The sequence below is a fragment of the Perissodus microlepis genome, chromosome 2 (assembly GCF_051167445.1).
Source record: "Perissodus microlepis isolate ML-2025 ecotype Zambia chromosome 2, ASM5116744v1, whole genome shotgun sequence".
In the NCBI taxonomy this organism is placed as follows: domain Eukaryota; kingdom Metazoa; phylum Chordata; class Actinopteri; order Cichliformes; family Cichlidae; genus Perissodus; species Perissodus microlepis.
This window is the reverse complement of record NC_140462.1, coordinates 3796273-3808432: the sequence shown is the minus strand read 5'-3', so window position 1 is coordinate 3808432 and position 12160 is coordinate 3796273. Positions and strand designations below refer to the sequence as shown.

The following is a 12160-nucleotide window of genomic DNA, read 5'->3' as shown; positions in this document are numbered from 1 at the left end:
CTGAGTTTGACCCAAAGAACACCATCCTCACAGTCAAGCACGGAGGTGGGAACATGATGCTTTGGGGTTGTTTTTCTAGTAGGAGTACAAGAGGGGCCAGTGGACAGAGACATGTACCGTTAAATGCTGGACCAAGTCCTCCTTCCCTCAGCCACAACACCTGAAGATGGGTCGTGGATGGGTCTTCCAGTGTAACACTAACCAAAAACAAGCCAGAGGCAACAAAGACGTAGCTAAAGAAGCAGCACATTATGGTCATGAAGTGGCCTATCCAGTCTCCAGACCTCAGTCTAATGAAAATCTGCAGAGGGAGCTTCAAGTTGCCAGGCAGCAGCCAAGAAATATAAAGGATTTAGAGTTTCTGTAAAGAGGAGTGGACCAAAATCCCTCCTGTGTGCAAACGTCTTACTGCTGCGCTTGGCAACAAGGGTTTCTCCACCAAATACTGAATCATCTTTTGCTTAGGGATCAAATGCTTATTTCACTCAGTGACATGGAAACCAGTGTATGACTTTTAGCTAATGTGTTGGGTTTTTTCTGGATATTCGGTTAATATTCTGTCTCCATTAAAATGCAACTGCTATAAAATTACAGATTTTTTGCAAGAGAGCAAACTTAAAAATCTTACAAATCATCAGGGGACCAAATAATTATCCCCCAATGTTCGCTTCAATTTCCAAATGAAGATCAGACAACAGGAGCTCAAATGTTCATGATTTTAATGAGCAAAGATGGAAGACCAAATCTTGGCAGCATCATTCTGTCTCTGTCACTATTTATATTTTTTGGCACTTCGTATTTCAATATATCAATAACTTGCTGTAATAGTAAAATGAAAAACTTTCTTTCAGGTTTGGTGTGGAAAAATTTAATGGCTGGTGCTGCAACACTGACGATTACAGAACATTCAATTTAGCGAAACTGCACACAAAAAGGATATTTTTTAAAAAAGGGGCCTTTAATTAAATTATGTGTGAATAAAACATATGTAGATACAGATTAGGAATTTCAAATATTCAAATGAAAGATTCTTAACCATTAACAGTTTGTGATTGAATATCTGCAGCGTTAAAAGGATCACCTTTTATGTTACACAAAGGAAGTGCATGTCTCTAAAGCTTTGATTTCATTCATTTTCATAAATTTCTTCTCAGGTTTACCAATGTCTACATAATTTAATCAGGGACAGCAGCAATTTACTTTTCTACCTAATGTTTCTTCAGCGTTACAAAACACAGTACCGTAGAAAAGTGAAGTATTCTTCCAAAATATACACACACTTCAATAAAATTTAACTTCCTCTTAAGGTGTCCCATAAAACAAAAAAACAAGCACATTTTAATAGTTTCAGGTAGAATTACACAAACACAAAATAATAATATTAATAACAATAATCATTTTACACAAAATACAAAATATAAAAGAGGAGGTTGTAAATCTTATGGCAGCACAACAATTACGCGACTGCACTTGAAGCTAGCAGCATTTCCCTAAAATGCTCTCAATTAAAAAATAAAAAGGAATAAAAGTGGGGACCATAAAAGCAATATTCTAATTCGAGGTGAAGCTGGGATCCATTCTATTAAACCCAGACGTGATTCTTTCTCAAGCAATCAAATGCCAAAAATTTAAACCTTTGCGTGTCCATGCGTGGTGATTCAAACACAAACATCACGTTGGGTGTATCCTCAGGGACCCTGAGCAAGCCGATTATATTCTCATGACACAATACAAAGCAATGAAATATAACATCAATGCTAAATGGAATTGAAATAACCAAATGTTGAAAACTGTTACGAGGTGCTCTTCATGCTTTGTACTTCTCCTTCCCTGTTTCACTAATGACGCAGATATGCTGGAACAGAAAAGAAAAGAAAAAAATACACTTAATTCTGTCAGAGATGTATAAAGAGAAAAATAGTTTTAAAATATGAGTTACAGTACTAGGAAAAAGTCTTGAGCCACTTCTTATATTTTGCTAGGAAATTAGGAAACGGCTGTAGCGATTGACAGAAACGAAAACAGAAATGGAACTACAGAGAGCAAAAACAGAGTTTATACAAATGCAACAAACTTGAAAGTCAATATTTGTTATAACCACGTTTGTTCTTCCACACAGCCTGAGTTCTTATGCTGAAAAGTTAAGCCATTCTTGGTATTGTATACTGGATCAAAATCTGACTTTTCTATGTTCATAATAATGTCCATTAGTTTCCCATCCCCCTGAGTCATGGATTGCATTTATATAGCGCTTTTCAAGGCACCCAAAGCGCTTTACAATTCCACTATTCATTCACTCTCAGATTCACACACTGGTGGAGGCAAGTTGTTGCCCTGGGGCAGACTGACAGAAGCGAGGCTGCCATATCGCGCCATCGGCCCCTCTGGCCATCACCAGTAGGCGGTAGGGTAGAGTGTCTTGCCCAAGGACACAACGACCAGGACAGAGAGCCCGGGGATCGAACCGGTGACCTTCCGGTTACAGGTTCCCATCCCCCTGAGTCACGGAGCGACCTTTTCAATATACAGATCAACTGCCTGGGAACTGGGCAGCACAGTGGTTAGCACTGTTGCCACACAGCAAGAAGGTCCTGAGTTCAATTCCAGTTTGTTCTCCCCGTGTTTGTGTGGGTTCCCTCCGGGCACTCCGGCTTCCTCCCACCGTCCAAAGACATGCAGTTTGTGGGGATAGGTTAATTGATTAGTCTAAATTGCCCACAGGTGTGAATGCGGGAGTGAATGTAAGCACGAATGGTTGTCTGTCTCTCTGTGTTAGCCCTGCAACAGACTGGCGACCTGCCCAGGGTGTACCCTGCCTCTCGCCCTATGACAGCTGGGATAGACTCCAACACCCCCGCGACCCTGAAAAGGACAAGCGGAAGTGAATGGATGGATAGATGGATGAACTGCCTGGGAACTGGAATCAGTTCTTGACCCTGACGGGCCGGTCAGATCTGACTACCAGATGATCTGTTTCGTGTATGTACAACACACACACACATGCGCACACAGTGGTGCTGGGAAATAGTTGTGCACACTCTTACAGCCACATGCTAATATGTTGCTTAAGCTCTTCACTGTGAGATCAATTGAAACAAAAGCATCAATAGAATTCATAACAAACCCAATAATACACTTAAAATCACCCAGCTGAACGTGGACATTTTAAAGAATCTGACAAAGTCAAAGTGCCTAAAGCTCAAACCATCCAGAACACAGAGCCAGCCACAAGCCAGCGGCCTCAGTATGAGCACAGGGCCGAGGCAGTTATGAAGAAAATTATAAAGACAAGTGGAAAAGACAAAGACTTGAAACTGAACAAAACTGATATTTGTTTTGTTCCCGTTTTGTTTGGTAAGGTAAAATGTGTCAGGTGTTTCTGCGACAGGTTCCCCTAAAGATATAATTTAAAATCAGTTCTTTGCCAAGTCGCCTGCAATGTGACGAGTCAGCACTGGTTCATCCCTTGAGTTGGGTGCGTTTTTATGCTTGATTTATTCATAGGTTAGTGTTAAATGGCTGGTTAAACTGGGTCAAACTGTTAATGAATACCTTTTGAGACAGGCTGCTAGTAACAAAGTGTCTAAAGACAACCTCTGGAATGAAAATGAGTGAAAAAGAAGCCAATGTCTAAAGAAAATCTTTGAGAGACCTTCAGAAAACCTGGAGAACTGTGGCCCAAGACCATTTAAAAAACTTACAATAAAGTCTAAAAGGCTTGGAAGCAAAAGAAATGAAATATTAGAGGGCTCAAGACTTTTGCACGATACTGTTTATCTGTTTCAAATACTTACGTTTAGATCTCTAAAGTACTCGTTGTAGTCTAGCGCATAACCCACCACAAATTTGTCAGGGACCTCAAATCCTACATCTGTGAGAAAAAGAAAAGAACACGTGAAGCTTTTCTTACATCTTCATTGTTACAGTTTAACAAACTGTTCTATAAGCTGAACTTCAACCAAAGTCTGTTAGGAATTCACAAGTTACAAATAATCAACTCACAATCTGGTCGGTAGCCAACACTTCTTGGTGTTCTCTTCACCAGCAAACTGAAGACACAAACCAAAATGACAATCAAAATCTGCTCTAGCTGCTTAAAACCCCTCAGCCTGAAACATACCAGTCTGAAGCAGCTTTCCAGTAAAACTCCAGCAGTTCAGTGAAGCCATGAATTACCTCGCTACTTTGACCATTTTAGGATTGTACTGTTTGAGGAGCTGCAATAGCGTCTTCATCGTCTTCCCTGTGTCGATAATATCCTAGAAGCACAAAAGAGGAGCACAGATAAGCACTACTGGAAATAACAGCTGCCTACTTTAATACAGATGAAAAACAGTACGTACCTCCACAATCAAGACATTCTGTGTGCAAGAAAAAAAAGAAAAAGCCATTAATCAAGTGAAAAACAAGTCATCTTAAAATGCAACTGAGCTGAATAGGAGAGCTGTGGTCTCCTGATTACACAGGGAATGATTGCAACAGTGCAAAAGGCTGTAACTATGTGGGAGCTGTTTTACTTACAACCACATAAACAGGCCTGTTTTAAATTAATGTAAGACATTTAGGAAATGATTACATGAAAACAATGGCTTTGCTTAAATGTGGATATATTTCTTTCAAATATCTGCTCATGCTGACTGCTAGCAACTTTAGATTGGAGAAAAAACAAGGGGGTAAAAACCAGCCTTTAATATTTTTAATCATGTCAGTAGAGTTGTAGCTAGCCGTCTTTACCTTGCCTGTCAGAGTAGACAGGTCGTCTCCACCGATTACTTTGATTTCACCCGTCGACTGGTCATTCTGTGCAGACAAAAATAGGAAAAGAATAAAGGAAACCTTCAGACTGGCAAGAAAGAGTCTTTCACAGGGCGGCACAGAGTCATGCAAAAGACCAGATACACCCTTCTCGCTTCCACTGACTCTACAGCCCTCAGCTGACATGTTAAATCTTTAAGTTTGAAAAAGAAGTTTTTGAAAAGCCTCTTCACAAAACATGATAATACGGTTTAACTTTCCAAAACTGCATCTGAACAAACCACAAGACTTCTGGAGCAATTTTCTTTGGAAAGAAAAGACCAGAGTGGAGAGGTTTGGCTTTAATGGAAGGCTCCAGATCAGTGGAGGGGTGATGATGTAGGCTCGTTTTGCAGCCACAGGACGTGGACACCTTGCATTGAATCAGCCATGAACTCTTCGGTACCCCAAAGTATTCTAGAGTCAAATATGAGCCCAACTGTCTGACAGCTAAAGCTTGCATGATGCAACGGGACAATGATTCCAAGCACAGCAGCAAAACTACAACAGAATGGCTGAAAAAGAAAAATCAACGGCTCAGTCCAAGTGCAGACCTCAACCTGACTGCAATGCTGTGGCAGGAGCCTAAGAGAGCTGTGCATAAACAAATGGACTGATGCAACAAGAAGGTCAAAGACCGAAAGTCAAACCATAAAGTCTGAGGCTGAAAATGATTAGAAACAACATTTATGGGTTGTTTTGCGTTCATGCAGTTTCTTCATTGCTCTAGACAGACTTCATGTTTTTATTTATTTTATTTTAATAATTTAATTGATGTTCAGGCTTTATATTTCCAGGCATCCCCAGTGGGCTGACTGAGAGACACCGGCATGGCCTCATACGACCATCATTTATTTGCCGAATCCTTTCCCTACTGTGCTGTTTTGCATTTTACTTTTAGAATTTAAGCAACTTTTAATCATCAGCCAAACTTTTTAGTTTATTTCCACTTTTTTTAAGTGTATACTCTAAGAAAAAAAAGTTCCAAGAGGCTTTGGTGATTTAAAGAAAAACTATAAGACGGATCAATTACATAGTAGCTCTTGAGGCGTATGAAGTCGACCGTCATTGGGATGGAGCGATCGCTGTTCCTGTTCAGAGCCTTGATGTAGTCGAGCAGGTCTGCGAAAAACTTGTAGCCCCCTTTCAGCACACAGAGAGCCACGATGTGGTGTCCACCCATTTCCTTCATGATCTCTCTGGCCAGCCTCTCAGTCCTGATATCACACGGTTTGGGGAGCAAGAAATAGAGGATAGTGACCTCAGTGTTCTGCGACAGTCAGCAGAAGTTGTCATTTCTTTTCAGTTTGTGTCAGCAAGCAAAGGTTTCTAAAAGATTTCTGATTGCTGTAAGTTTGTCTGCATTAATCAGTGAATCCAGGTTTAACAGAGCACTTTCATCCACCACTTGCAGGAAATCTCTGGCAAGTCATAGCTGTATGAATGGGACCACCCACCTGTCCAAGATGAGTCCATGTGGGATATAGACCCTCTCCAGGTCAGCAGCATAGTGCTTTGGTATGCAGAAAAGGTCCAAGTCATAACCCTGCTCCTCATCACTGATCTGAAAATAATAATAAGAAAAAAACATTAGCACAAAAGAATTGAAAGAAAAATCTCAGGGGGGGATTACCCAACAAGGAGCATGGGGGGGGCACCTGACACAGGGCAACCAAGGTGAAAGAGATCAGGTTAATGGAAGTCTACTTTCCCACGAATTTTGCTGCCACACTAGTTTATCTGCCTCATTTTACCACCTAGGGCCACACTGACCGTCTCAGGAAAAAACCCTGGATTCTCAGAAAGAGGAAGTTTTCCAATTTGGACATCCTTAAAGCGTCAATGAATCATTCCTTTGTTGCTGCTGAAGGTCTCCTCACAAACATTCTGTCCAGCAAGATACTGCCATCTGATCTCCTTCCACAAGTGTATGCCTCTTCCTAAGGAGGTACTTGGTAATTTGTAAAATTACATTTTATGCTGCAGGTCAAACAGCAGACCACAGGAAACCAAACAACGTGACTGGCATCATGTGACAGCTGCAGCACAGAGTTCGAGGAGTCGTGGGAGGGATGAGAAAAACTGAGAAAGGGACGGTGCAGAATTTGAATCAAATACAGGAATGAACGCACCAAAACTCTGGATAACACGGTTCCCATTCTCGTGCCACATGCGGTTACACTGAAATAAAGCCTTACCCTTTAGTCCTGCTGACATGTGGGTCAGTTTGTGAACTCTTGATAAAGGCTGATACAAAGCAGATGTCATCACCGTCACATGATTAGAAAGAGTATGTTCCACTATTACTCACAGACTTGCTGTTTGTTTTAAAGACGTATTCGGTTCATTTCCTGCTCCGTATTTATATTCAAGAACTCAGAAATGTATCATACCAAACAAAAACAATGGAACAAGGAAAAACAAATCAAGAAAACATAGTTGTATTTGCTTTATTTGTGGGCATTTTACCCTTTATTGGACTGGGCGGTGCAGAGAAGAGACAGGAAAGTATGGAGAGAGGAGGGGGGATGAAATGCAGGAAATAAGTCAGCAGCAGGCTTGAAACCAGTACTCTAAAAGTACTCTAGCCTTCAGTAGGAGTCTCCTAGTCAACCATAATTTCCCTCTTGATTAGAAATGGCAGCTATTTTAAAACCTATATACATTTAAAGCCCAAAACTAATTCAGAAAATGACAGCAGACAGCACAATTATGTGCAACAAATACTATTATCAGATATTCTGAAACAGTCATAGAAACACCTTAATAAATACGTACCCCTGTAAACACACAATGATTTGGAAATGTGCTTACAGACTAGCCCTGGTCAGGAACAAAGGTAATATAACTAGCAAAATGTCACTCTGCTGGTGCAACATCCTTTATCTATAGAGGACAAGAAGCAGATAACAGTGAAAAGAAACAGACTTCCTTCACATACATTTACCTAATATTTTAAACTTAAGCTATGTCTCATATAACTGCTGTTATAAAGCATCAACATTTATCGAAACACAGAAAAACAAATCCAGTGATCCAGACTGTGGTCAAAGGAATGATGACCTTTGTGCTTGCATATTGGTCTATGTTTGACAACTTGCCAATTCTTCTTTCAATGTGATTAAGACAACAGCACAGTAAAAAGATACATGTTAGCCAAATGGACACTTTGCTTTATTATCTGTGTCTGCAAATGTTTTGGGAAATCTGTTTCCCAGAAAGGATCACAAGTACACTGGGCTTAAAATGCTGGCAACAGCCTGAAAAACAGCACACCGGTTATCTATTTACTGATCCTAGTGTAGGGGCCAGGGTAGCCTGTAGTACAGTGCACAACACAAAACACACACCAACAGATCCAGTAAGGTAGGACCTTGTATTTTGACTCAGAATGATGTAAGTAAATGTTACTTATCTTTTTGTTAACAGCTATTTCAGTCCATCTGTGCGTCTTTTCTTTATTCGTAAAAATGCTTAAAATTCCGTACAGCTTGGGACTACTTTTTCCAGAAGCAGAAGAGAACTTTTTCCATCTGTGACATCAGCTCTGCAGCGCAGACATCCACACCAACATATTTGATGTAATGTAACACATACTGGTGGAGAAATCTAATTTATTTCATTGCTGGGCCAATTTAACTTTCCACAATGCAATCACTGTACACCACCAAGCCGTTCTTCTACAGTTAGCTACTTTATATTTCAGACTGAAGTGGGCAAATCGAGCCAAATATCAGTAGCAATACTAGTATTGGTATGGGCTCGATACTAGCACAAAAGGATCGATACTTTGACTTGTGCTAAATTCATTGTTTATTTGGAAATGGGTATAAAATATTTATTTATAGCCTATAATACATTTAAACAACAGAACTACTTATGACGTTGATTACTTATGATGGAAGGTAAAAATCACAGTGATTTGGTTGTCATTAAAATGTATTTAAAATTGTCAAATTAATGATGACATCTCCACTGCTCTCCCCTCCATCAGCTGCCTTTACAAGTAAAAAGTATCGGTATGTGTACTGGCACTGTTTTTACATGGTGTCGGACCAATACCAAACTGCACGCACACTCGGGATCCTAAAGGGTTTAAAGACACCACATTCTCATACAAGTGTGGAAGCAAGATTTATACAGAGGTCTAAAGCCGCCCCAACATATTAGTATATTACAGAAATACCACAATAGACCCATTTCTGTAATATACTCACATATCTATATTATTGCTAATATATATTGTAATACATCTATTTCATAGCTAAAGCACTTCTGGATGGATGCAAACTGCATTTCGTTGCCCTGTACCTGTGACATGTGCAATGACAATAAAGTTGAATTCTATTCTATTCTACACCAACATAAACACAACACAAACATAACGTCGTGCACCGTTACTTAGGAGCCACACTTAAAGGGCGCGTGCTCTAACACGCCCCCTTCTTTACCCCCTCGTTCGTTTCGAGCACTTTGTTATTTTGTATAATGGTTCTGCTGACAAACGCATACACCCGCACGTTAGTGGGTCCACCGCTTGCGTCACGTACGTAAGGCATATGTGGAGCGCGTGTCTATAGAGCGCCACAGGCCAAGCTGTACTGAATACAATATCCATGCAAAATAAATAAAGTAAAATACAACAAAAAGTTACCGATGTGTGAGTGGTGAAGAGTACTCAGTCCACACAGGTAGCTATCATCTAATAACTGCGGCTAACAGCCCGCCCACACACAGCGTGTTTGGCTGCATGCAGAGGTAACCTCCAACCACCTTCTGTCTCTTATTTCACTTGGGAAGAACTTACCACCACACAGGAGCTGGAAGTCGCCATGTCCGTGTCAGTCCCTGCCGTTAACAATGTGTGTACTCCAAGGTGCGGACTTCAGACAGAAAACGCTACAGCGTATCCTCAGCTTGATCTCGCGGACTCTTCACCCTCGCGACAGCGTACACATGGAGCAGATAGGTCCGCTGCTACCAGAGGAGTCTGTCTTCTTCCGGGCTCGCGCCTCTGCCGCTGTCCCGTTGCAAGCACGTGATCGTACGCACAAGGGCGGCGGGCAAATCGAAAAATGCGGGGAGGGGTCAACTCCTCCCATCGTACATAGGCTGTTGGAGAGCTGCCAATCAAAGAACAAAGCTCCGTGGAAATGCAACGAACCCGAGTTTAAGAAGATTCTATTGGTCATAGATACACGATGTTGCGCACACCCACCCAACACTTCAACCAATGACCTCATTTAAAGTTGCACTAATGAAAGAGGCTACCTTTTTAGGCGAAGCTGATCATCATTCAGGACAGGGTGTTAACCGTTAACTTCTTCATCATCTTCTTCTTTCGGCTGCTCCCTTTAGGGGTCGCCACAGCAGATCATCTTCTTCCATCTCACTCACTCTCACTCATCTCACTCCATCTCTAGCATCCTCATACCAGCCCTCTGCAAGTTCTCCTCCACTACATAATCTTCTCTGTGGTCTTCCTCTTTTCCTCCTGCCTGTCAGCTCCATCTTCAGCATCCTTTGTACAGTGTGTCCACTATCTCTCCTCTGCACATGTCCAAACTGCCTCAGTTTTTCCTCTCTAACTTTGTTTCCAACCTAAGGTGTGCCTCTGATGTACTAAATTCTAATCCTGTGCATTCTGGTCACTCTCAATTAAAGTCTTAACACCTCCAGCTCACTCTCCTGTCTTTAAGTCGGTGCCACCTTCTCCAAACCGTAATTCAATTTTCAATTCAATTCAATTTTATTTATATAGCGCCAAATCACAACAAAAGTCGCCTCAAGGCGCTTCATAGATACAGAGAAAAACCCAACAATCATATGACCCCCTATGAGCAAGCACTTTGGCGACAGTGGGAAGGAAAAACTCCCTTTTAACAGGAAGAAACCTCCGGCAGAACCAGGCTCAGGGAGGGGCGGGGCCATTTGCTGCAACCGGTTGGGGTGAGAGAAGGAAGACAGGATGAAAGACATGCTGTGGAAGAGAGACAGAGATTAATAACAGATATGATTCAATGCAGAGAGGCCTATCAACACATACTGAGTGAGAAAGGTGACTGGAAAGGAAAAACTCAATGCATCATGGGAATCCCCCAGCAGCCTACATCTATTGCAGCATAACTAAGGGAGGATTCAGGGTCACCTGGTCCAGCCCTAACTATATGCTTTGGCAAAAAGGAAAGTTATAAGCCTAATCTTAAAAGTAGAGATAGTGTTTGTCTCCCGAATCCAAACTGGAAGCTGGTTCCACAGAAGAGGGGCCGGAAAACTGAAAGCTCTGCCTCCCATTCTACTTTTAAATACTCTAGGAACAACAAGTAGGCCTGCAGTGTGAGAGCGAAGTGCTCTAATAGGGTGATATGGTACTACAAGGTCATTAAGATAAGATGGGGCCTGATTATTTAAGACCTTGTGTAACAGGGTCATAAATCACATCTTGTTATAATTACACAAAATGTGTTCTAAACCCCTAAACCGTTCCTTTTATATCTGACTTTTAGGACCTCCAAGCCTGCAGTTATGTTCATTATCAGTTAGAGCCCCTCCTCATTCTTTTCTTCTTCTTCTTTGGTGCAATCCTATAAATACAGTGTACCCTTTTTGCCTCTCCCCTTTTCTACAATTCCCCTGTGGGAGAGGTGGGTGTCATTTCTTTCCAACACCTTAAAACACACACATAATTCATATTTAGCCACCCTGATGTTCCTGATTGCAATTTTAGTTCAATTATTGTCATTATTAAGCCTGTTTTTTGTTCGATGTTATAAGTGTGTAGTATGTGTGTATCATAAATGTGTTTTAGGCACCATAAATGCTAGCATGAATATATACTCCTTGCTAGCTTGGGAGCTGTGGTGGGTTGAGCTAACCCTCTTCCCCACTGTTTGTATTTGGTCGTAGGAGCTGGAGTGGGCAAATTATTTACTTGGAGGTCTTTCTTTCTTTTACCTTTATTATCAGGTATGTCGGATTTCATGTTGTTGTTTTTGTTTTATCTTATGTCAAATATGTTACGTGTAAATTCATACTTTATGTTTAATGTAAAAAATAAATACCAGCCCTTTTCTACAATTCCCCTGTGGGAGAGGAGCTGGAGTGGGCAAATTATTTAGTTGGAGGTCTTTCTTTCTTTTACCTTTTTTTATCAGACACAACGCAGGAACACACCGGTTACACTTGTATGTGAGGAGCAGGATTTTGAATTCAATTCTGGATTTAACATGAAGCCAATGAAGGGAAGCCAATACAGGAGAAATCTGCTCTCTCTTTCTAGTCCCTGTCAGGACTCTTGCTGCAGCATTTTGGATTAACTGAAGGCTTTTCAGGGATTTTTTAGGACATCCTGATCATAATGAATTAC

General features: G+C 41.1%; 1 protein-coding gene across 1 annotated transcript; it reads right to left on the bottom strand.

The window, feature by feature from the left end:
• Window positions 1-702: 702 nt before the first annotated feature.
• Window positions 703-9825, bottom strand: hprt1 (hypoxanthine phosphoribosyltransferase 1). Its single transcript, XM_084940618.1, has 9 exons — window positions 9602-9825; window positions 6252-6358; window positions 5828-6011; window positions 4735-4800; window positions 4344-4361; window positions 4177-4259; window positions 4003-4049; window positions 3795-3871; window positions 703-1855 (listed from the first exon to the last, which is right to left on the bottom strand). The coding sequence occupies exons 1-9, from the start codon at window positions 9626-9628 to the stop codon at window positions 1808-1810; spliced, it is 657 nt and encodes a 218-aa protein (XP_084796744.1). The 5' UTR covers window positions 9629-9825; the 3' UTR covers window positions 703-1807.
• Between the last annotated feature and the right edge of the window lie 2335 nt (window positions 9826-12160).

Coding starts and splice junctions, on each gene's coding strand:
- hprt1 (XM_084940618.1), bottom strand. CDS start 9,628: ATGGCGACTTCCAGCTCCTGTGTGGTG. Junction 6,359..9,601: donor CTTCCAGCTCCTGTGTGGTG/GTAAGTTCTTCC, acceptor TATTATTTTCAG/ATCAGTGATGAGGAGCAGGG. Junction 4,801..5,827: donor TACGCCTCAAGAGCTACTAT/GTAATTGATCCG, acceptor TTGTCTGCACAG/AATGACCAGTCGACGGGTGA.